The following is a 24,310-nucleotide window of genomic DNA, read 5'->3' on the forward strand; positions in this document are numbered from 1 at the left end:
TTTGTTTATTCGAATTATTATTTTTATTTCAATAAAATTTTCTTTATCCAATTCCATCTAATTAACTTTTGATTTTTCAAATTCGAAATATTGGGAAAACCCATTACAAAACATATTTATTGAAAGATCAAACATATTTGTTGAATTACTTGTTTTCAAGCAATAAGCAATTGCAGTTCACATAAAATAGCAAGGAAATGGGAAACAAAGTGGGTTCTTTAAATCCAAAGAAAGATTTTTTAGAAAAGACAAGAGCAATGAAATGGATTATGGAGAACAAAACAGAGCCACCAGAAGAGATGAGACACGATATTACACTTCGCAACAATAACGGAAGGACAATGGCAATGAAGTGGATTGAACTCGTGAAGACAAATCCACCAGAATGGATGAGACATGACGTTGCGCTCAAAGATAATGACGGGTGCACAATGGCAATGCTTTGGATTGAATATGTGAAAACAGAGCCGCCAGAATGGATGAGGCATGATACTGCACTAATAAATAAGAACGGATTTACAATGGCCATGATGTGGATTATAGCCGTCAAGACAGAACCTCCTGAGTGGATGAGGCATGACATAACACTAACCAATAAGAATGGCAGGACAATGGCCATGTATTGGATTGTACACGTCAATACGGAACCACCCGAGTGGATGAGGCATGATAACAAGCTTGGCGATCGTGACGGAGTAACAGTGTCCATGTTTTGGATTATTTTTGTGAAGACAGAACCACCTGAATGGATGAGACACGACGTTTCACTTGCCAATAAGAAAGGATTAACAATGGCCATGTGGTGGATAAAATTTATAAGAACTGAACCTCCGGAATGGATGAGGCATGATTCCACACTTGCCAATAAGAATGGATTAACAATGGCTATGATATGGATTCAAGAAGTCAAAACAGAACCACCAGAATGGATGAGACACGATATCACACTTTGCAGCAATAACGGATCAACAATGGCCATGCTGTGGATTGAATACGTCAAGACAGAACCACCCGAATGGATGAGACATGATATAACACTTAGCAATAAGAACGGATGGACAATAGCTATGATATGGATAGAGAGTATAAAGACAGAACCTCCGGAATGGATGAGACATAATGTTAAACTTCGCAACAATAACGGAGCAACAATGGCTATGTTCTGGATTCAAGAAGTCAAAACAGAACCTCCAGAATGGATGAGGCATGATAGTTCATTTGCAGATGATGGAGGTAATACAATGTCAATGTGGTGGATTCAATTTGTGAAGACAGATCCTCCAGAGTGGATGAGACATTGTATTGCACTTACGCAAAAAGATGGTTGGACAATGGCCATGCTGTGGATTTGTCATGTGAAGACAGAACCACCAGAATGGATGAGGCATGACATAACACTTGGCAATAAAGACGAAGTAACAATGGCCATGTTTTGGATTATTTTTGTGAAGACAGAACCACCTGAATGGATGAGGCATGATATAAAACTTGCTGATAAGGACGGATTTACAATGGCGATGATATGGATTCAATTTATTAAAACAGATCCTCCAGAGTGGATGAGGCATGATTCCACACTTGCCAATGAGAATGGATACACTGTAGCAATGAAATGGATTAATAATGTCAAAACAGAACCGCTAGAATGGATGAGGCACGATATAACACTTTCTCAAAAGGATGGCTGGACAATGGCCATGCTTTGGATTCAGTTAGTTGAAAAGGAGCCACCAGAATGGATGAGGCATGATATTAAACTTCGCAACAATAACGGAGCAACAATGGCTATGATATGGATTTATAATGTGAAGACAGATCCACCAAAATGGATGAGGCACGATATTGCACTTACAAATAATAACGGATGGACAATGGCAATGTTCTGGATCACAAACGTCAAGAAAGAACCGCCAGAGTGGATGAGACACGATGCAACATTAGGGAATATCAATAGAAATACGATGGCCATGTTGTGGATTGCACATGCGAAAACAGAACCTCCAGAATGGATGAGACACGGTACAGAATTTGCAGACAACGATGAATGGACGATGGCAATGTATTTTATTATTTGCGTGAGAGCTGATCCTCCTGAGTGGATGAGACATGATCCCACACTTGCTGATAGGAGCGGAAGGACAATGGCCATGCATTGGATAAGAAACATCAAGACAGAGCCACCAGAGTGGATGAGGCACAATGCGGCCATGAGAGACAAGGAAGGAAAAACCATGGGGGATCATTGGAGAATTCATGCCAACTCTGAGGTACCATCTTGGATGAACGGTTGATTATTTCATTTCAAATGTTTGCTTTCTGAGACAGAAAGGAAAACATTTTTTCATCTGAATCAGATGGCATGGGAAAATCTGAGCTGCAGTTTTACCACAGTTCAACAATTCTCATGATATTTGCTGATCTTTGTCCTTTTTGAAGGACTTTTCCATCCTTCAACAAGAAATTAAGGATTCACTTCAAAGAATTTCTACTTCCACACATTATGTACAAATTCACTTTTGTTTTATCTTTTCTCTCAACTATTTTATTAAATAAAGTCAAATTTTTAATTTTTATAAAGGAGAGTGATTTCTCTTTCTGTTTTGAAGAGTTTTGATAATATCTTTATTCATTTGGAAAACTTTTCAACACGTCTAATGTGCTGATTTTTTTATGTATTTCGTGAAAATTTTTGATGTTTTCACTTTAAGAAAATATGTATTGTATTATTTAATCGTTTTGATTTAATTTCTTTCATGTCAAAAGAAGGAGAATATGCTGAAACGAAAGGAGAAGTAATTGTGAGAAAAAAGAGATTGGAGAGAGAAATTTGATTTTCGTTTTCTTTTCAAATTCAAATAATTTTTTACTCACCTGAATCTTTTCCTTTTTAATAATTTCTTCCTTTTATTCAAAAGAAAAAAAATTTAAAGTTTCACATCGTGAACTTCCACATTAGTCTTAATATAGTTCTAAATGAATTTATCTTCTTGTGAAAAAAGAAATGAAAAACACAGATTATTTTTTCACAATCCCATTTTGAAAAAAAAGAAATATTTTTTATCGAAATTTTTAATTTCCTCGAAATTTTTTCCAATTTTGCATAAAACCCGAGGAAAAATACAGATTAATGGAGCATCATTTCTATGAACTGAATAAAACGTTTAATCAAACAGTCGACCTTTGGTTGGCAATAAGTATCTGGTCGACTATATTCACCTCAGCTGCATTTTTTATTGCGAGCCTATTCAGCTTCAGGTCATTTAAATTGCGGGGCTTTGTGTTTGTGATTGTAGCCATTTGCATTGGCGCCCTGTCAGGCTTTGTTTACGGCTTTTTGATCGGTATCAAATTCTTTCATTTCCCAAAGAATTAAAACAAATATAATTATTATTATTTTATGTGCTTCAACATTTATAATGTCGCTTTTGTATTCATTTATTTTCTGCTTCTGGCAGGGCTTGTTCTGGCGTCTTCTTTTATGTATTTCAAAATTGGAGCAGATGGCTACATACTGATGGCCTGGGGCATTGGGATTTCGTTTTTCCTGGTTTTGCGCTCTGCGATATTGTTGTGAGCATACAATTTCTGAGTTGAAAACAATTTTTCCAAAAAAGCTTGCGTGCTGTTTAATTCAATTATTGGAATTCCAATCTTTTCGCCATTGAACGTGCAATCCTCTTGTATGGTGAAATAACCGCGAATGGAATAAAGCGTTTGCCAAAATCAATCAGCGTCTTAGTGAAAGACACCATATTTCTTACTGGTTTGGGTTTTTTTTAAAAATTCAAACCGATTCTTATTAAAGGAATCTTCGGAATCATGCAAAGATGCAATAATTTGGCTTCTTAGCTAACAGCTGATTTTTCATGAATATGCAGTTTTAAATATGCCATGCTTCTACGAGTGCACAAGAAGCTTGGATTGTTCATTGAGAACAAAAACTCAAGTCTTTAACTCAGTGATTTTGGTTCTTGAAGGGAGCTAATCTCAGAAATATATGTTATTCGGAATTGAGTGTTTTTTTTTAAAGTTTTATTTCCATATCTGTTTGGATCATTTATTCTTTTTAGTCAATCTAAGTGATATTTTAAATTTTTTTTCTTTCTCTTTTTGAATTGCAAGTTATTGCTTTTTAAGCGCTAAAGGGTTGATTGAGATGTTTTTCAGTGATTTAATATTTTTTATTGAAAAAGACTTGGATGAAATGAAAAACAATACAAATAAAGATGAGAAATATTTCTCGACTGAAAATGCGTTTAATAAACTATCACATCGAAAGAATTAAAACACTCAATAAATTTACAAAGTGAAATGTGAATGAAATGATTTTGATGGAGAAGAAATGAAAAGAGAAGAATCCGAGTGTGTCATTTGCGTGCAAGGGAAGCGAGCGCCATTTCCGAAGAATCTGGAAGCAGACGCTTCAGGTATTCTGGGGAAACTATTTTTTCAAGCGTTTCCTTTTGGCGCTGTTTCACAAACGTTGAAAACCCCGGCATTTGCTTTTCGAAGGCCTCGCGAAGTGTGGGAGCGCTGTAAAGAGGTGACAACAATGCATTTGAATCAGAAGCTGTTGGTAGTAAACGGTCTGTATGAATGGTCGTTGCTTGCTCCATAAACAATGATTCTTTGAAGCAATAAATTTATTATGCTATGTCTTGATCAGAAATAATTTCTTTAAACTGGCTTACACCAAAAATAATTCAAATTCGAAAAAGAATAATTCAATTTCGTAATTAATATTTCAATTTCGAAAATTAATAATTCAATTTCGTAATTAATATTTCAATTTCGAAAATTAATAATTCGAATTCGGAATTAATAATTCGAATTCGAAAAAAAATAATTCGATTTCGGAATTAATAATTCAATTTCGAAAAAAAATAATTCGAATTCGGAATTAATAATTCAATCTCGAAAAAGAATAATTCAATTTCGAAAATGAATGTTTTTTTGATTTGTGGAATGAATAACTTGTGTTTGGGGTTTTAAATTCTTTCAATTTTTATCTCATCAGTATATTTTGTTTATCAATATTTGAAAAATGATGCATTTTCATAAAAAAATTTTCTTTCATTTTGAATGAAGATTTATTGATTGAAGTTAATTTGAAAACGAAATAAATGCATTTTCATGTTTAAAACCGATATTATCCAAAATTTTGCCAATGAAACAATCACATTATTGTGAAGAAATAATTCAATAATCGTGATAAATTTTTTTTTAATTTTATTTGGTAATTCTATAGAATGAATTTTTATTAAATTATTATTATTTGAGTGATGATTTTCGAAAATGAAAAAAAAATTTAAAAAAATTGATTTATTGATTGTTGCAATAAAAAAAACAGTTTTCTATAAGTAATAAAATTTGATTGGTTAAAAAATAACTTGAACTTTTCTGAAATCCATTCTCGAGAAAAATTAAAAATTTCCGTTTTTAATGAATTTCGAAATTGAATTATTAATTCCGAATTTGAATTATTTTTTTTCGAAATTGAATTATTAATTCCGAAATCGAATTATTTTTTTTCGAATTCGAATTATTAATTCCGAATTCGAATTATTAATTTTCGAAATTGAAATATTAATTACGAAATTGAATTATTCTTTTTCGAATTTGAATTATTTTTGGTGTATCTTTTGAAAATAAAAAAAAAAATACAATTGAAAAAAATAGGTTTCATTTATTCTTTTTAGGAGGATCGTTGCCCTTGGCAAGCGCAAAAATATCAAGCAATAACAAATATGAATCGACGATTGAAGGTTTATAGATAAATGCACTTGATAATGTTGAGCATCCGTTTTTGAATAGCCCAGAACATTGCTCAATTGATTTCCTCAAAAAGGTATTTTCCATAGCATCTTCACGCGAAATGATGGGGATGCTGAGATAATCCGTTGCCAGAACAATGTCTGTGACTGGACCAATTGCTGAATTGAAATCACATTTTGAAAGAAGTGCTGCTGCTTTGCGTAATATTTTCTGAAGCCTGGAATCCGACTCATTCACTCTGTGTGCTTCCTCATCAATAATCTTGTCATTATCTTCTTCTTCTCCTTCATCGTGTTTTGCTTCTGTCACGTCCACCGCAATTCTCATCAGAGCATTCACTGCTGCTTCAAGCGTCACAGTTTGGTCCACTTTGCTAGCCTCGCTGTCTGCACACAACTCCTCAAATACGCTTCTAACTTCCTCCAAACTCTCCAGATTTTCCAGCATTCGTTCTGCACTGTGTGTCTCTTTCACTGCTGCTTCAATTTCCACACCGTTCTCCTCATTGTCTCTGTGGCTTTCGCCCTTCTTTTCTGTCTTTTTCCCAATCATTTTATCGCATTCCTCTTCTCTGCTTCTTTCTCTCTCATTCGCTTCCTTCTTGTCTGTCTCTCCATTCTCCATCTCTCTCATCTCCTTCATCTTCCGCAGTGCCAACAGCGTTGCCAGCATCTCCCTCTTCTTTGCCCCCAGATTCTTCAGCATCTCCGTCCCGCCCATCGACTTCGGGAACCGCTGCGAGAAGTGAGTGAGGACAGAACACACAGGGCACATGGACTCTGCCACAAGGAGCGCCTGTGAGATTGTGGAGTGCTGCTGCTGAATGGCGTGTCCTTCATCGGAGTCCTGCTGGGTGCACTCGTGAATGAGGATGGTGGACAACTGCGCCTCAGATGAGAAGAAGTGGGTGGGGCTGGTGTCTCCTGTGAAGGAGATGCGGAAGATGGAGTGGGTGGTGGAGGAAGGAGGAGAAGGAGGAGAAGAAGAACAAGAAGAAATAGAAGAAATAACTGATTCTGATGACAAGTCATTCACAATATCACTTCCAACTGATTTCTCTTTTGATAGCAATTTCTTCTCATTCAAGCAGCATTCAACAGTCTGCCCTGCTCTTTCAGTGTTATTCGGCAGCACGAAATCCAAAATGGGTGCAATGCTTCCTCGACACGAGTGGTTTGTGTGTGCAAACACAGCTCTGACGATGCGATGGATTGGAAATAGAACATGTGAGAAGAAAGAGGAAATGACTGGAGAAGGCTCTGGGGTGAAAATGGGGGAGATTGGGGCAGGGAGGAAAGGAGGGGGAGGAAGAGAAGAAGAAAGAAGAGAGGGATAGAATGGTGTGAATGTCGATTGTTCAGAGGAAGAGGAAGAGGAAAGTTTTGAAGTGGATTTGAATGGGAAAGCGATGCAGGGATCTGTCAGATGGGGAAAGCTTTGACTATCAGAGGAAGAAGATGATGACGAGGAAGATGAGGAAGATGAAGAAGAAGAAGAAGAATATTTTGAATCCGACAGCAAAGAAGCCAAGGGAGATTTCACAGTTGGATAAGATGCAATAAGCGAAGTGAAATAGTCAGAAGGTTTGGCATCGAATTTCATTGATGAATGAGAAGGACTGAAGCAGCAGAAATGCTGAAGAGGATTTCCCTGATTATCAAAAGCAGGAGAGGAAAAGACGTATTTGTGGTTTATTTGCTGTTTTCGTGTTTCAATTGGGTTTTCTTTTGGATTGAAATTTTGAGGAAATGGAGAAAGTTCATTGGAGCAGCTGCATTCTTCGCAGTCGCATGAATTTTCAGATGGATGTAAAGAGAACGAAGAAGAAGAAGAAGAAGAAGAAAATGAAGAAGAAGAAGAAGAAGAAGAAGAAAGAGGGGGTGGATATTGAGGAGCAATATTGAGCATCCAGATGAAGATGAAAGGGGCAGGCGCATAGAAAGTCAGAAAGCGCAGCCACAAAAATGTCTTCCAGGGAGCAATGAGTGTGGGAGGGAGGAGCAGAAAGTGGAGAGGAGTGGGGAAGAATGGAAGGTCGTAGAGAGATAAAGGAGAAGAGGAGGAAAAAGAGGAGGAGGAAGAATTTGACAATGATGAATATCCAACCTCCAACGAATCTGAATTATTCTGCTCTTCATCGCAACTACAGCAATCACATCCATCTTCCCTATCTCCCACAACCTCCTTCTCCTTCTCCTTCTCCTTCTCTTTCTCTTTCTCTTTCTCCTTCTCCTTCTCCTTCTCCTTCTCCTTCTTCTCCTTCTCCTTCTGATGCTCTTCCCACTTCTTCAGCTGCCAAAGGCGTTTCTGTCTGATTCTTTCTCTTTCAATCAAAAAAGACCAAAGCGAAAGGCAGTGGTCGGCGTGGGAGTGGCTGATGACGATGCTCTGGATGGAAAGAATAGCATCTTCTTGCTCCATCTCTTCCAGTTCATAGAGAAGGTTGCTTTGTGCTTTCATTTGATTATTCTTCTTATTCCTCTCGTTCCTCTCGTTCCTTTCTCCCTTCTCCTTCTCTTCGTCTCCTTCTCCTTCTTCTCCTTCTCCTTCATCTCCTTTATCTCCTTCATCTCCTTCATTCCTCCTCTTCTCCTCCTTCTCCTCCTCCATTTTCTCCTCCTCTCTTTTCTCCACCTTCCTCCTCATTCTTAGCTCTCTGTGATAGAAATACCTTCTTATCTGCCCCAATGTGCCTTCTCCGCAGTCAAACAGAAGCGAAGAAGGAACAAATGGCATCGAATCTTCAGAGGAAAAAGGCAAAGAAAGCGAAGAAAATTTTAATTCTTTCAATTTTTTGTTAATTTCATTGAAATTCGACAGAAAAGAAGACACATTTTGAATATATTTTTGGTTTGTTTTCGAAAAAATTGGGGTTTTGATGCATTTGATGAATTTGATGAGTTTTGTGTATCGTTCAGAGAGAAGAGGAGAGGACAAATCGATCAAAGAAGACAGAACATTGCGGTATTTGCCCGGAATCGCAGCGCCAGAGCCGAGGATGATGACATTGCAGAGGGGATTGGGGGGTTGGTAGGAAGAGAAGGAAGAGGAAGGAGAGGAAGAAGAGGAAGAAGAAGAAATCTCTTCCACAATTTGTTTCATTCCACCTTCTCCACTTTCCTCATTTTTCTTTCCTTCATCCTCTTCCTTCTTCTTTTCCTTCTCCTTCTCCTTCTCCTTCTCCTTCTTCTCTTCTCCTTCTTCTTCTTCTTCTCCTTCCTTCTTCTTTTCCTCCAAATACTTGTCAATCCACTCCATCAATGGTTTGTTCATTTCTTCTCTTGAATATGGCTGTGAATGCCGAAACGTGACAGCATCTGAAAGCTCAACAGAAACCTTTCTTTTGCCAATCGTTAGTTCGACAAAGGGAAAAGAAGAGGAGGAAGAAGAAGAAGAAGAAGAGGAAGAGGAAGAAGAAGAAGAAGAAGCAGTTGGATAAAGAGAAGAATGAGAAGGTATTGAGGACAAACGAGAGATGAAAGAAGATGTGGAATGATTGGTTGGGTTGAAGTGAAGATGACTAGATGAGGAAGTTGTTTGGCTGGCAGAAGTGCTGTTTTGTTTGATTTGCGTAATGTTTTGTTCTTTTTCTTTCGATTTCTCTTTGTTTTCTTCTCTTTCTTCTCTTTCTTCTCTTTCTTCTTTTTCTTCTCTTTCTTTTTCTTCTTTTTCTTCTTTTTCATTTTTTTCTTTTCCTTCACTTTCTTTTCCTTTCCCACCTTTCTTCTCTTTCTTTCCTTTCTTCCCCTCTTTCTCATTATTCTTCATGTTTTTCTCATGATTTTCTTTATCCTTTTTGATTTTCTCATTCTTTTTAGCTTTTCCTTCTTTTTTCGCTTTCTCTTTCTCTCTTTCTTCGTCCGTTGGCTCATACAAACACACACGAAGACCTGGCTGTGCAAGCAAAACGACATTTTCACTGAATGTGAATGGAGAAGAAGAGTCTGTTGAAGAAGAAGGTGAAGGAGAAGAAGGTGAAGAAGAAGAAGAAGAAGAAGAAGAAAACGATGATGACGACGATAAAGTTGCAGATGATGAATTATTTATTGTTATAATTCTGTCTTTCTTTATTTTCTCTTCCTCTTCTTCACTTGCTCCAATCTTGTAAAAAAACAAATCACTGTTCCTGTCATAAAAACATCTTTTCTCCTCCTCCTCTTCTTCTTCTTCTATTTCTTCCTCTTCCTCTTCCTCTCCCTCTTTCTTCCCCTTCCCTTTCCCTTTCCCCTTCCCTTTCCCCATTTTCATCTCCATCTCCCTCTCCCACTCGCTTTCCTCACCTTCCATCCTGGGGAAACACACATCATCAAACAGTGACATCGTGTTATGCAGCCTGATCTGCGCAAACTGCGGGTTTATCTTCGGGCACATCTCATTCAGAAACACATGCTGTACTCTTCTCCCCAGCGACCGCATCCACTCCGCATAGCGCCAGTGGCGCACAACTGCCAGCGGCGTGAAGTGGAACACGAAGCAGCACACAGACAAACACTGCCGCTGCTCTGACTGCTCGCCCAGGCGGACGAGGAGCTGGGTGAGTTTGGAGTCTGCCCCCGATGCTTCGTCGCCCACCAGCGAGTCCAGCCACTCGACGCGGGGGCAGTCCACAACGGCAACCACAGGCAATGCGTGCGGCTCGCCCAAGACGTCTTCGGGTTTCACGACACGCCCGTCTTCTAATGTGACTTCTCCACCTTTCTGAAGAACTCCAAACATTTTGTTGTTCAATACGCCGAGCGATTGAGCTTTTGCAACGTTGAAACTGCCCAATTTCGGGTGGACGTCCATCACGTAGCACGCACACAAACGAGGGTTAGGAGAAGTTGTATCACTGTAAGTTTGCGATTGCTTCTCAGTTGCCTTTTGCTCGGAAAATTGATTTGATGAGTGTGTCGAATCCACAAAAACAGGCTTGGCAGGGATTGACGAAATTGTTTTCCTGCAAGACTCTGCAACATCGATCAAATTTTGAAGCAAAGATGAAGACGTTCTTTGAGCTCGTGAAGAATTAAGGTGAACAGATGCTTCATTTCTTTCAATAAGAAATAACTCGGGAATTTCTGTTTTGTACTCATCAAATATATTTTGAAGATTTGATTGAATTTGCATTGAATCATCTTCTATTGATAAATGCCCATTAATGTTTGGATAAAGCTGATTCTGCTCCAAATAATTTGGAGGATGAAGTAAAACAGGATGAATCGTGACTCCTTGCTGAGAAAATGATAAATCACTTTCATCAAAGCAATTGAAATATTCAGTTAAATGTATTTTTGAATAATCTCTGTTAAGGTATATTTCTTCTACAGCAAGAAGAGCAGATAAGCCTTCAGGACCATATAAAGAATATTCTTCGCAATGAGCTTGTTCTAAACTGAGCATAGCCCCTGGAAGACCGCTAATAGATCTATTTTCAAGCGAAGTAAACAAAAATGACCGCACAGAAGACATTCCAACACCATATCCATTGCAAAATCGTTGCATTCCTTCTCCAACATTAAATAAATATTTGTTATCTCTAATTGTTATTAAAAGAGATGGAAAAGTGTCTAAATTTGCCGTTCCAATTATCTGTGCATTAAACAATTTGTTCATTATTTGTGAAAAAGAGAAAACAACAGATAATATGTTTAATATGGGAAGTGAGAGTTTTGTTAACACTTTGCTTTCTTTTAAAAATGTTAAGATATTCCTTCCCACTCATTAAAAAAATTAATCAAATAATCAATCATTATTTTATGTCGTTTCTCTGCGATTTTCTTACCTGAAGCAGTTTTCATCATTGATGTAATGTGTAAGAGTTTGTCGAAAAAATGCTGAATTGTTGATGAATCAGCCTTTGTAACGATTGGCTGTCCTATAATTTCTTCAATATCATCAGGTTCGCGCAATTTATCGATAAACGATTCAATTTGTATTGAACTCTTTTCAGAAGATGAAATGCATGCTTCAGATGATGTTGACGAAGATGATTCAAGATGAAATGATTCAAAAATTAGAGATTTTGCATCTGTATTAAATATTGATCTGTTCTTAGAGCCTCCATATGCAAATGCGCGAGCAATACCTTTGAAAAAAATAAAACTTTCAATAAAAAAATCTAAAGCATATAATTTGAAAACCAATTGCACCAATTGCGTCAAGTCTATCTGCATCTTGGACAATGTATAGTTCATGCAGAAATGGATGGGATTCACTTTGATATATTTCTTTGCTATTTATTTCTGTAGAAAATGAAACATTCTCTATCACAAAAAGTATCCCTTCAATGTCTGGTTTGTGAATAGATAATTGAATCAAAAAATTAACAACTCTCTGTTTTGCTTCTTCTGGAGTTGTTCTACATATTTTTCTGTCAATAACATCATGAAGAAGAGAACCAAAATAAATTATTGAAGGATTGCACATCGCTTCATCCTATTTGCATTTAATAAAATTAAAAATACGTATAAAAGCTTTTTTCTCGATTTTTTAAAATATATTCTTTTTTTGTCACAAACATATTTCAACAAGTTGCATGAATTTCGATATACTCTTATACAGTGATAAATGTCGTGACTTCCTTCACTGCTAATTTCTTCTTTTAGAAAAGCAATTGTTTTTTCGTAAAATGTTTCTTCCATTTCAAGTTATTTAAAATTTTGTTTTGGGTATTTTTTCGAATTAAAATATATAAAGGAATGACAGCTTGCTTTAATATTAATCATTGAAATAATAATCAAATTACAAATGAAAAACAAAGTCCAGAAAATATTAAAGAAAGTGCAAATTTCTGAAAAATCAATAATTTAATTAAAATAAATGCTTTAAAAATAATTTTTCTTGAATTGAAAACTGTATTCATATCACCCTGTTTGTTTCATGCAGAATGAATCAGTCAATAAAAAGCACGTGACAAAGTTATAAAAGTTCGGAATCATCTTCTTGAATGGAAAAAATTTTAAAATTTTGAAAAAAAATAACTTTTCAATCGCATAATTCAAAAGCAAGCATAAAACAGGTTTTCTTAAAAAAAACCGCAACTTGAATTTGTTGTGCTTCAATCACAAATTAATGAATTTCCTGGATAAAGAAATATTGAAGGGTTTTCAAATTGCACTTTATGGATTATTTGTGATTTTGTTACATAGTCAATCATCAATTACATTTTCGAATTATCCAAAACAACAAGAAAATCTTCTCCAAAGTATTCCCTTTATCTCATTTCCTTCATGAGATTGAAAAAATTGAAGTTATTGGAATGATTAGAATCATAAAGGCCTGATGATAAAAAAACCATAAAAGAGAGATAAATAAAAGATAACAATTGTGAAGACATTCTGCAAGGATTTGGCGAAATACAAAATTAGTCAATCTGGAGAAAACGAAATATTTTCAAAAAGACAAAAAACTTTGATTCAAAAGGAAAAAATGCCATCTGTAAAAAAAAAAAAAAAAAAAAAGAATGAATGAACAGAAAAAAGAAAAGGAAGAAGAAAAAGCAATTTCCTCGGAATTTTAACAATTCGCCCAATAGTCATAAGTGTTCCTTGAATCGAAACCCCCAGAGCTTTCATTGAGATAAGAAACCGGACACAACAGCTGATGATAAAGTCTTCACAGTCTTCCTCTTCCATTTCCTCTTATATCTTTCATTTGCTCCTATTGATCTTATCTCCACTCCAATACTTGTTCCAATCCAACAGTTTTTATTATGGATTAAAAAGAGTTGGAAAAACGTCAACAATTCCTTCCATGATATAACCTGAAATAGTTTGCTTCAATGCAACCTCTCAAACAGCTTCAAGAGCTCAGACTTTCGAAATTTTAACAAAGCCCATATCATTGTGAAAAAGCATAAACGATGGTTAATGGAACAAACCCTACTCACTCTTGTGTTGTTCTCTTTTGCTAATACACATTTTGCAGTTGGATTCAACCAATGCAATATTATCTCTTTTCCTCCTGATCAAACTGGGAGAAAAATATCTATCTAAATCCAACTTACCATTGATTATACTCCTTTTTTTTCTGGTCTATCCTTTTTCATCCATTCCATGCACTTTGAAAGTTCGTTCAATTCTCTTGTGACTTATCTCACTATATTCAACTCTTTCATTAGCAATCTTTTATATTCTTAATGATACAAGAGTGTGATCAAAAACTCTCATTCAGACTGATGGTCAAGTCGTGTCAGATAGTGAGGTTTTTAATGATATTTCATGACTTTTTTGATTTCATCCAGATAAAGATCTTTAAAAATTTCCAAATTAAAAGTGTGAACATTAACATGAGCATTTCAATTTTTAATTCCATTCATACATTTCCATTTTAAATGTTTCTCAAAATCAGAAATGCTATTTCAACTTCTTTTTGGTTTTCCACATTTTCCTCCTTACTCAATGCAACTTTCAAAAATTTTATTGAAACAAACAGGAAGCAATTCCTTTGGGATTTCATGTGCAGAATTATTCAAAGACATATTGCATTCGTATTGATCAATAAGCGGTTTTTCATTTTTTTTTCTTTTTTTCTCTTCTTCCTCATCTTCTTCTATTTTTTTCTGTTTTATAACTTTCCATATCTGTTTCATGAAACCCAAACAGTTTCTGTTCTGTGTTACACCCAATATTGTCAATTAAGTGTTCGAATTTCTCATTGAAAAATACAAAAGACAAGTTAATAAAAGTTAATGGTCATTTTTCACCTTTGAAACAATTTTTTTCAAGCTTCACAGTTCTCTTTTCTTTGAATTTTCATCGAGCATGCAGCAACTCAAAACAACTTCAGAAAAGAAAATACGAATGTATTTGTTGATTATTTGAGAAGGCATGATCTTTGTTTATTCCAATGAAAGATAGTTCTCTTGCATCCATTCTTCAAAAATCATTTTTCAGAAGTGTTGTTTTCTTTTCTTCTTTGATCATTCCAAACTCTCGAACAGACAGATTTCACACATATTGAAATCAACAAATACTCAAATCAGTAATTTATTTCTTTCAGTCATACAAGCAAATATCTTTCCATTCAAACCTCAAGATTCACTATTCCATTTATCAACGTCACAACAATTTCTCCACATTCTCTTCTTATCATTGCTTCACTTGATATTTCAGAGCTTCTGATGGTGTCTTTGAATGAGAAAAAACTAAAGCACACAAAACTGTCTCATTAATTCATCAAAAACAAAAGTTAACAAATTTGCTCCTTTCATAAAATTTCACAGGACACAATAACCTGAAGTTTCGCAATATCTGGGTTAAAATTGATTCTTGCCTTTTGTCTGACCATCTATCTATTTATAAGAAAATTGTCTCATTCTTTTCTTATGAAACAAGGACAACAATATGAAAAAATGATGTATTTTTTCTTCTTTATCAATGAAGAACAGCGATCAGCGATTGAAAAGGAGGAGAAACCGTTTGCAACAAAAGAAGTGTAATTTCCGAGAAACACAGCAACAAATATGTTTTTACGTGTGAAAGTTGAAACAAGTCGAAAATTTTTGAAAAATACCTCCAATTGAAAAAAAAAGTCTCTAAGAAGAACTTTGAAGTTGAACTCTGATGAATGATTAATGCAAAGAAGACAATAAGCTCCTTTAAGTCTAATCCTCAGCTCACTTTTGAAGAAGATGGAAAATAGAATGATTCTCTCCTTTCTCATTCAAAATGAAATATGTCTGAAAATGAAAATGATAAACAAAATATCAATGCTCATAAACCAGCTCATCGGAAAATGGTCAAATGTTGAAGTGGAAGATTATCTCACGGATTTTTATCAATGAAGAAAGAAATACACTTCCTTTTTTGTCATTAATATGCAAATTTCAAAGCTGTCATTTCAATTGCATTAAGAAGAATATTGTCCATTCCTTATAGAAAATAATTCTCCACCACAAAGAGTTGAGTGCAGTCATATTCTTTCCAAATGATTGCACCATAGTTATGAAAAGAAATAAACCATTATTTTCCAAGTTTTTCCTTCGGTAAATCCATAATTATTTTTTGCTTTTTTTCTTATTTGCGGCTTAATTTGTGAAATTATGAAAAAAACTGAAATTTGTTCAAAACTTTTTCTTCAATTTTATCACAACAAGTTGACCACGACAATGCAAAAAAATATTGAAAATTTAGAAAAAAAAGGGAAAAATATTTGAAAATATAGTGTGGAACAAAATTCATAAAGCAAAAGAAAAAACTTCCCATTTATTCTATTCATAAAACAATTCACTTCAATTCTGGAATTCTTTCCATTTTCAACTGCTTTGAAATTTCGAAAAATAGTCAATGCACTTTTTGAAAATAAGAAAAAATGAAAACATTCATACCAAACAAATCTCTCGTTTTTAAAATAATGAAATCAGATCGTTTTTGTGAAGCCTTCAAAAGCACAAATCCTTGTTTTCTTTAAGAAAAACCCAAGGAATGGTATCAGTGCTGTTGTTTTCTGGATTTCAACGAGTTTTTATTCATCAATTTTCTCATCATTTTGCATCTTTGTTTATGCGTGAATGATAAAATATGGACATTTATTGGATTTAATGGTTTTGCACAAGGATAGGAGAATGTTGGCATTGAACAGTTTTATGGTGCGTGTGTTTGAATTCAATTGATGGAGTGGAGATTCCTTTCTATTTTCGCTTTTTTATTAAAAAAAGATATGTTTCCTGAATTTGATTTTGCAGAAGAAGAGGAAAGACTGATGAAGGAAGAAATGAACGGAATGCTGGAGAAAATGGGTAAAGAAAGACTGAAGCCATTTTTCTCGAAAGAAGAATTCGATGAAAATTACGAATTAATTTTGAAAAACAAATATCCATTTGAAAAAGCGCTTGATTTGCTAAAACATGTTGGGTTCGAAAATACGATAAAAACAACAGGGCACTCAATCTTTACAGACACTTCCTTGAAGAAAAGATTTGAGAAGATGCTTATTGATGAAAACGAAAAAACAGAAGGAAAGGATGAAAAGCTTCTGATAGATCTTTGCGAATGCTATTTATTATGGTATGCAGCATATCGTCACATCAATGAAGACGTGTTACGAATTTGTGAGCCTTGCCTTCTGAAAAATGCTTTGATGAAAAATAAAAGAGAAGAAACGCAAAAAGAAGTGGAAATTTCTTTGCTGGCTTTGAACAAGATTCCAGTATTTGAAGTTTGAGAACATTTTTCCCATTTTGATATTTTTGCTTTTTTTTTTTCTTGTTTTTTTGATAAGAGATTGGATAAAGAACTGTATCTGAAAGAGGTCAAGGAGATCATTGAATATCATCAGGTGCATCGCAATTTGACAAGACTCGCATATCAGTCTGCTTGGCAGTTTTTGATGATTCGGGTGGCATATGATAATGATTTGGAAAGAGTTATTGTCCGTGAGCTGCATTGCGCGAGAGAAGTAGCAAGAGAACTGGAAGAGCTGGCAAGGTGTGTGGATTGGAAGAGAAAAGAGGAAGAGAAAAGAGAAAAAGAAAGCAGAGAAGCGAAAATCCTCAATCGATGGCTTCTGACGATGATGTATTTCTTGGAACACTGTCGGCTGTGGAATGAAGAAATTGTTGAGCTTTTTAACAGCATTGTTCAGATATTTCAAGTGGCAAAGGATGATCGCAGAGACATTAGCAGAAAATGCATTGATTGCTTTCGAAATGCTGAATATAACAGAACCATTGAAATGGATATCTTGTTGAAGTGCGGTGTTATTGACATAATATTTGGGGAAACTGTCAAGTGTAAGGCCGAAGACTTGCAAATAAAATGCAATTTAAATTTTTTCAAAGATCTTTGTGACAGATTAAAAGAAAAGGTGGAAGAAGGAAATGGTGTATCAAGACAAAAAGATACGAAAAGAAAAATTTATGAAAAGGAAGAAGAAGAAGGATTTGAAGATTTCGTCATAAGTCTTCATGTGATTCTGCCTCGCTGTACTCTTCGCCGTCAACTTCATAACAGGATTTGTTTCTCTGATTATGTTGTTTATCTGTAAAGCTTATCTTTTTCTTCATAATGATCAATTTGATAAAGATCTGAAAAGCATGTAGAAGCAGAAGATGAAGTGAAAAAATAAAAGATATTCTGCAGTTGGAGAAAAGAAACCAATGGATCATGCATTAAATCAAATCGACAGATATTCTTGAGCTCAAATGAATCAAATTACACCTTTAAAAGTTTGATCATTGGAAGAATAGAACATGAAATCAACAGAAGGGTGGTTTTTTTATCCTGACATTTTTTTTAATCCGGACATTTTTTTTTATTGGCGTATCTTACTAAATAAAAACTAAAAACAAAAAAAGCATATTGCACCAGGTTTGAGCACGTATTAAATGTTCATACAAAAAAAAATTTTTTTGTCAATTTTTGTTTTTGATGAAGATCTTGAGAAAGTTCAATTTATTTTTGATCATTTGTTTTGCTCGTTTTTAATCGACGCTCTTTTTCTGTCAGTTTTTAGCTACTGGACCATGAATCATTCGTGATTATCATATATAATTTCGAATCTTTTTTGTTTTTTCTTATTTTTTCACGAGTTTTTCGCATTTCATCGTTTTTGACAAAAATCATGAAAAACTGAAAATAATGAGCTTTACAATATTTATTAGATGTTTTTAATGATGTGCATGAAAAGGAAAATACTTTTAGGAAGTCTTTATTTGGTTATAACTTTGTGAAGTATTGTTGCAATAGTTGTATCAATCAGTTTTTGATTATAACTTTTTTGTTCATTTCATTTTTGTTTCAATTTAATATGACTAACAAATGAAATATGTAATGTATTTTTATCTTTTTAACATGGCATGTTGTAATATTAATCGTAAAATACAACAATAGTTAAGAAATTTTCAGTTTTTCATGATTTTTGTCAAAAACGATGAAATGCGAAAAACTCGTGAAAAAATAAGAAAAAACAAAAAAGATTCGAAATTATATATGATAATCACGAATGATTCATGGTCCAGTAGCTAAAAACTGACAGAAAAAGAGCGTCGATTAAAAACGAGCAAAACAAATGATCAAAAATAAATTGAACTTTCTCAAGATCTTCATCAAAAACAAAAATTGACAAAAAAATTTTTTTTGTATGAACATTTAATACGTGCTCAAGCCTGGTGCAATATGCTTTTTTTGTTTTTAGTTTTTATTTAGTAAGATACGCCAATAAAAAAAAATGTCCGGATTAAAAAAAATGTCAGGATAAAAAAACCACCCTATTTTTTTTATGGCTTTAAATTTTGGTCTGTTTGATAGAAAAAATTAATTGAATCAAAAATGGATTTTTGAAACATTTTATATTTCCCTGATCGAGCAAACGCTGAATGGCAAATTCATGAAACCTTGTTGAAAAAAATTGTAAATCAAAAGTCACTCACAAACAATTTTTGAAACTCGTTAGTTTTTAAAAAATTGATATGAATGCTACACAGCCAAAAACGTTGAAAATAAAAAATACGTGTTAATCTCAAAAGCATAAATACATCCAATAAAAAATAGATTGGCTTGTATCAACATATCAGTAAAATTATCATTTTCATGCTGCTGAAAACATTTGTAAAATAGATATAGAAGAAAATTTGAAAATGCATGTATATATATAAGTTTATAAAAAATAAAAATTAAATAAAAAATTACTTAAAATTCAAAGTAATTGAAAAGAAACTCTTTTGAAAAAAGCTCATTACTCTTTCGAAAATACTTTAAATCATTTCAAATCTAAATATAAATTAAACAGTACAAAATTGAGCATTGAAAAAAAAAAATTAAACAAAAATTCAAATTAAACATGTACAGATAAATCTCATCAAAGTTTGTCTTTCTATTCAACGACAGAATTATAGCCTTTCCTTTTTCTTCGGATAATGCAAAAAAGAATCGAACATGACACAAATACAACACCTCCAACACAAGCAATAGCTATCAGCGCAATTCCATAGCCAGGAATTCCTGATTTATCCCCCATGCTGATTCGCATCCTATTTGACCAGCTTTCTCCTCCATCAACAGAAACATGCAGATACAATGCAGAAGGTGCAGGAATACCAAACTTCGAAATATCAATGCTTCCATTTGAAAACAGCTTGTATTGGCTTGAGTTTCCGCTTCCTTCTTTCCTTGCCTCCAATTTTGTGACAATCCCATCTTTCGCATTATTTTTGCTTCGTTCGCTTTTCCCCATCCATAAAATGGGTGTAAAAAGAGGAAACAGATTTTTCCCTTTGAACTCAATCGCAGGAACTTTAAACGGCTCGATAAATTCAAATGAATAATAGCTTGGAGTTATCTCTTTAGTCGGCAAGAACACGCAGTTCATAGCTGATGCATCAACTTTTGAATACTTGTTGCAGACTTCGTCACACAAGCTCTGAAGATTCTCGTTTCGAGGGTTTAGAATCACAACTTGTGAACTTTCACAAGAAACATCAAGAGGAATTGCAAAGCCATCTTCGTCCTTTTCAATGTTGTTCTCATAGATGTCATCATCACTCTTAACTTTGGCACCTTTTGAAGCGTAAATCGCTGAATGAGTGTTATTCTTAAAAGTGGTAGATGTTGACAACAAAAGATATTCAACTTCCTCATTTAATACCCCAATCCCATACTCAGACTCTGTCCCTGCCCCTGCCCCTTTCTCAGCTTCGGCCTCGGTCTCTGTCAATTCCTCTGAACCAACAATCGATATTCCACCTCCACATGGAGTCACCGGCCATTTATTATCGGTTTCCTCCATTGAATTTAAAGCAATGCCCTCAATTCTTGCTCTGCATTCGTTGTTAGCAATTGTGGAATTTTCTATAACGTGAAAATGAACCTCTTCGTTTATTCTCTTTTTCATTCCAGTAAACGTAGCATTCGCACAAATTGCATCTTCTTTGTGTGCTTGTTTGTCAATTCTCTTTTCGTGTATCATAATAGCTCCTCCATTTCCAAAGGCCTTATTATTTTTAAAATTGCACTCAGTAGCATGAAGCCTTGTTCGTTGTGCATCTCCTCTTTCACGCGTTTCGAGAAAAATAGCTCCTCCTTCAAAGGCCGAACAATAATGAAAGTTTGATTTTTCAAGATTGATGGTGTAATTTTGATTATCAGCTGAAGAAATACACGATAATAACGTTGTCATTTGTGCGTAATCTGCAACAAAAATGGCTCCTCCTCTTCCGCTATGTTCATATTTATCGTTATAAATGGCTCTGCAAAGCGTGATTGAGACACTTTTTAATTCCACTTCCTTCACATTCTGCTTCACAAAGATAGCTCCGCCACATATCCCGTTTAGCGATTTCATCATTGTGTGCTGAAATATCAACAAATCGACTTCCTCTACCACAACTCCACCGCTGCGTTCATTTGTGAGCGAGGTGTGATTTTCCATTATTGTGGAGTAATCTGCATGTTTTTCGCAAATTGTCACATTCATAACTTTCCGTGCGAAAATCATTGCGCCGGAATTGATTGGCTCGTTTTCCTGAGAATGTTTATCATGCTCTTCATTGCCCTTCATCTCGCAATAAGTGATTTCTAACAAACTCATCTCGCTTTGCCAATCTGCAACTGGCTCAGCAGCAATACACCCGCCATCGCATCCAAAACAGTTCTCAAACGAACAAGTAGTTATGAATATTTTATCGACATCTGCACAAAAGATCGCTCCTGCTTCCAAACTTGATGCATGATTCTTAAAACTACTGTGAATATAAGGTGGATTACCGCCTATATTAAGCTCTTCAATTGCTACAACATGCAAGAGTACTTCTGGAGTAATTTTATCCTTTTCATTGGCACTCCATGTTCCTTCAAATTCACATTCCTTCAGCAAGCATTTCTGTCCTGCTTTGATTCCTCTTCCATTGATAGAAAGGCAGCTTCCTCGCGCCCCGTGTGAGCAATTCATTCGACAGTATAAGCACGTGATAGAACGCCCTGTATACACACACCCACCAAAGCCACCCTTCGTATCTGTTTCGTTTCCTGCTCCTGAATCGCAACCAGAAAAAGTGCATGACTCCAACTTTGCGGGCTTTTCTTCATCTATCAATTTTTCGCTAACCGAAGATATGTACACGCCTGCACCTCCTCCGAGATTTTTCTCTCCTGTTGCTTTGGTATCTGTCGCACAACAAGCTACCATGTGAATTTCTTTCACGCTCTCTCCAACAAACAGCCCCCCACCTTGTGTTGCTGTCAGATTCATAAAAACAGCTCCTTTGATTTCAACATATTTTGCTACGTCTATATAAAGTCCTGCTCCTTGTCCATCAATTGTATGGTGTTCAAAGCTCGTCATAATTTCTTTGTCAGCCTTATACGTTGCATAAATATAAAATTCTTCAATATCAATAATTGTAACAAGGGATCCTGTTCCCTTTTCGTTTCCTTTTCCAGAGAATGAACATCCATTTAATGTTACTGTACCAATTTTTGAAAGTTCGAGAATTGGAGATCTTGAAGTTGAAAATTTGCATAATTTGAAATCAATACTAAAATTTAAATGAGAAAAATTTTTGAAAATCATTAAAAGTAAAGAATTTTTAGCATAAAAACAAACCTCTCAATATTTGAAAACTTCAGCAAAGGTTCGGTTATGTATGAACAAGTGTAAATATAATCTTCATCTAATCCTTGCTCAAATAAAACGTATTCCTTGACCTTATCCGAAGAAAATGGATATTGACATTCTTTTATATTTTCAGAAAAAACTTTTATGTCGGATTGTTCATCCAGAATTCGAAATAACCCAGAAAAAGTTTTGCATGGCTTTGAATGATCCTCAAGGCAACTATCATCATTCCCTGTTTTAAGCTTCAACGAATACTTGGTATGCTCCGCAATAACACAAAAGATTAAAGCAAGAAAAAATTTCATGTTTATAATTTGATCTAATACATAATATATTGCGAAGATGAGTTTTTCATTTTTATACAAAATAAGCATTTGCTTTGTGTCAACATAAATATGAAATTCTTTCAAGTAGACCTGTGCGACAAGTGGAAAATTTTGATAGTAACTGACACTGGTGACCGACAGGACAATTATTTCATGATCAAAACCTTTATTTTATAAATCACATATTAATTTATTTTTTCAAAAAGAAATCATTTTTGGTGTTTATTAATACAAGCATTATTATTATTTTTGAAATAATACTTTTAAGAATGATAATTGAATAAAAAAAATGTTTTTTGAAATGTTGTGAACTGAGAGAATAATGGTTTTCTAACAAGATCAGCGAAACTTAGAATTTCTTTAGCCACTGGAATTCTCTTTCTGGAAAAGTCTGTCACTTTGCTTTAAAATTATGGATCCAAATAACAAATTGAATCTCCCTCACAAGCAAAAACTGTCTCTTTCTAATCCTATAATCGTGTGTTGCATGTCGATTTTGTTTTTTCGTTAAACCATTTTTTGCTTTTTTGACTGGATTCAGTAAGCATCATTCATCAAAAAGTTGGTGATTTGTCAAGCAAAAACTGTGAATTTGTTTCCTTGGAATTGATCAAAGCAACAGACAAAGGAAACAGAATGTTGTTCACAAAAAAAAGAATTTAAAAATATCGTTTTTTTTTTTTTTTTTTTTTTTTTTTTTTTTTTTTTTTTTTTTTTTTTTTTTTTTTTTTTATGTTTACAGGCATCCAAGAGATTTATCAAAAATGATTACAAAAATATCATTAGAAGTTAACATAGATGTTTTATGGATATCGTTCACACCAGTTTTGCAAGATGGGAATCAAAAAAAAGATAGGCATTGCTATTTCTTGTGCCCCAATTCAAAAAAAGGAATTGCGTGTGGTTTTTCAGGAAGAAGAGGCAATTACTCAATTGAGAATCACAAGTGTTATTTATTGTCGAATCAAAGTGTGGAATAATATATGAAACCAAAATCAAATGAAGTCGAAAAATTAAATCCAAAAAAGGAGAATAAGAAAAGTCAATTTAATCCTTTTAAGCTATACAACCTTTATTCATTCGATTTATCAGTCAGTGCAATGTTTCATTTCTTTCTGCTTCATCGACAGAGTTCAATGAGTTCATTACTGAACTTGTTGCAGTTTCTCAACAAAACCCGTCAATTCCATCAAAATCAATATTTCTGAGAATAACTTCAAGAAGGATTTCAACTTTGTTGCTTTATAAAATGGAAAAGAATGAAAAAAAAATCTTCTCAAATTTATCAAATACGGCAGTTGCAGTTATTATAGATGGATGTGTTGTTGCTGGGCAAAAAATTACTGTTGAAAATATTGTCCCTTTGTTAATGAATGCAAAACCATTATTCTGGAAATTGTATTTATCATGTTACACAAAAAGCGATTTTGAAAAACTATCATAGTCTATGATGCGTGAAATGAGGATGCTGAATTCTGAAGTTCGTTGTTTTTGCAGTGATTGTCTCAAGCCTCAGAAATAAGCACTTGAACAAATAAATTCGGTGGACTCTACAGACATTCATGAATAATAACATAATTTATTCTGTTCGATTTTCGTCTATTGCATGAACCATCTGTGCAATCTAATTCTAACAAGAATCATCAATTGAAACCATTTTTTGTCAAATATTTTTT

At 34.4% G+C, this 24,310-nt stretch overlaps 6 protein-coding genes across 6 annotated transcripts; 3 read left to right on the forward strand and 3 right to left on the reverse strand.

Annotated features, from left to right (window-relative positions):
• Window positions 1–105: 105 nt before the first annotated feature.
• On the forward strand, window positions 106–2,936 carry MONOS_8892 (uncharacterized protein). The gene has a single exon (XM_067879338.1). The coding sequence runs from the start codon at window positions 198–200 to the stop codon at window positions 2,289–2,291; it is 2,094 nt and encodes a 697-aa protein (XP_067723578.1). The 5' UTR covers window positions 106–197; the 3' UTR covers window positions 2,292–2,936.
• A 191-nt stretch (window positions 2,937–3,127) lies between these two features.
• MONOS_17889 (uncharacterized protein) lies at window positions 3,128–3,574 on the forward strand (the record flags this gene model as incomplete). The annotated part of the gene is made up of 3 exons (XM_067870853.1): window positions 3,128–3,183; window positions 3,256–3,341; window positions 3,456–3,574. 3 exons carry the CDS (start codon window positions 3,128–3,130, stop codon window positions 3,572–3,574), a joined length of 261 nt encoding a protein of 86 aa, XP_067723579.1.
• Window positions 3,575–4,159: 585 nt separating this feature from the next.
• MONOS_17890 (uncharacterized protein) lies at window positions 4,160–4,616 on the reverse strand (the record flags this gene model as incomplete). Its single annotated transcript, XM_067870855.1, has 1 exon — window positions 4,160–4,616. The coding sequence occupies one exon, from the start codon at window positions 4,614–4,616 to the stop codon at window positions 4,368–4,370; it is 249 nt and encodes an 82-aa protein (XP_067723580.1). The 3' UTR covers window positions 4,160–4,367.
• A 638-nt stretch (window positions 4,617–5,254) lies between these two features.
• MONOS_8891 (putative ribonuclease Z) lies at window positions 5,255–12,294 on the reverse strand (the record flags this gene model as incomplete). Its single annotated transcript, XM_067879337.1, has 4 exons — window positions 5,255–11,324; window positions 11,540–11,842; window positions 11,898–12,047; window positions 12,276–12,294. The coding sequence occupies 4 exons, from the start codon at window positions 12,292–12,294 to the stop codon at window positions 5,683–5,685; spliced, it is 6,114 nt and encodes a 2,037-aa protein (XP_067723581.1). The 3' UTR covers window positions 5,255–5,682.
• A 3,824-nt stretch (window positions 12,295–16,118) lies between these two features.
• MONOS_8890 (uncharacterized protein) lies at window positions 16,119–18,326 on the forward strand. The gene is made up of 4 exons (XM_067879336.1): window positions 16,119–16,184; window positions 16,318–16,345; window positions 16,415–16,914; window positions 16,978–18,326. Exons 1-4 carry the CDS (start codon window positions 16,182–16,184, stop codon window positions 17,740–17,742), a joined length of 1,296 nt encoding a protein of 431 aa, XP_067723582.1. The 5' UTR covers window positions 16,119–16,181; the 3' UTR covers window positions 17,743–18,326.
• A 697-nt stretch (window positions 18,327–19,023) lies between these two features.
• MONOS_8889 (uncharacterized protein) lies at window positions 19,024–22,613 on the reverse strand (the record flags this gene model as incomplete). Its single annotated transcript, XM_067879334.1, has 2 exons — window positions 19,024–22,228; window positions 22,297–22,613. The coding sequence occupies 2 exons, from the start codon at window positions 22,611–22,613 to the stop codon at window positions 19,570–19,572; spliced, it is 2,976 nt and encodes a 991-aa protein (XP_067723583.1). The 3' UTR covers window positions 19,024–19,569.
• Between the last annotated feature and the right edge of the window lie 1,697 nt (window positions 22,614–24,310).

Source organism: Monocercomonoides exilis (assembly GCF_001643675.1).
Source record: "Monocercomonoides exilis strain PA203 chromosome Unknown scaffold36-1065637, whole genome shotgun sequence".
Lineage (NCBI taxonomy): Eukaryota > Preaxostyla > Oxymonadida > Polymastigidae > Monocercomonoides > Monocercomonoides exilis.

Bases quoted from the DNA above. Each gene is read 5' to 3' on its own strand.
- MONOS_8892 (XM_067879338.1), top strand. From the start codon at position 198: ATGGGAAACAAAGTGGGTTCTTTAAATCCAAAGAAAGATTTTTTAGAA.
- MONOS_8890 (XM_067879336.1), top strand. The intron at 16,346-16,414 runs GTGCGTGTGTTT...TATTAAAAAAAG, and splicing joins TGGCATTGAACAGTTTTATG to ATATGTTTCCTGAATTTGAT. The intron at 16,915-16,977 runs GTTTGAGAACAT...TTTTTTGATAAG, and splicing joins ACAAGATTCCAGTATTTGAA to AGATTGGATAAAGAACTGTA.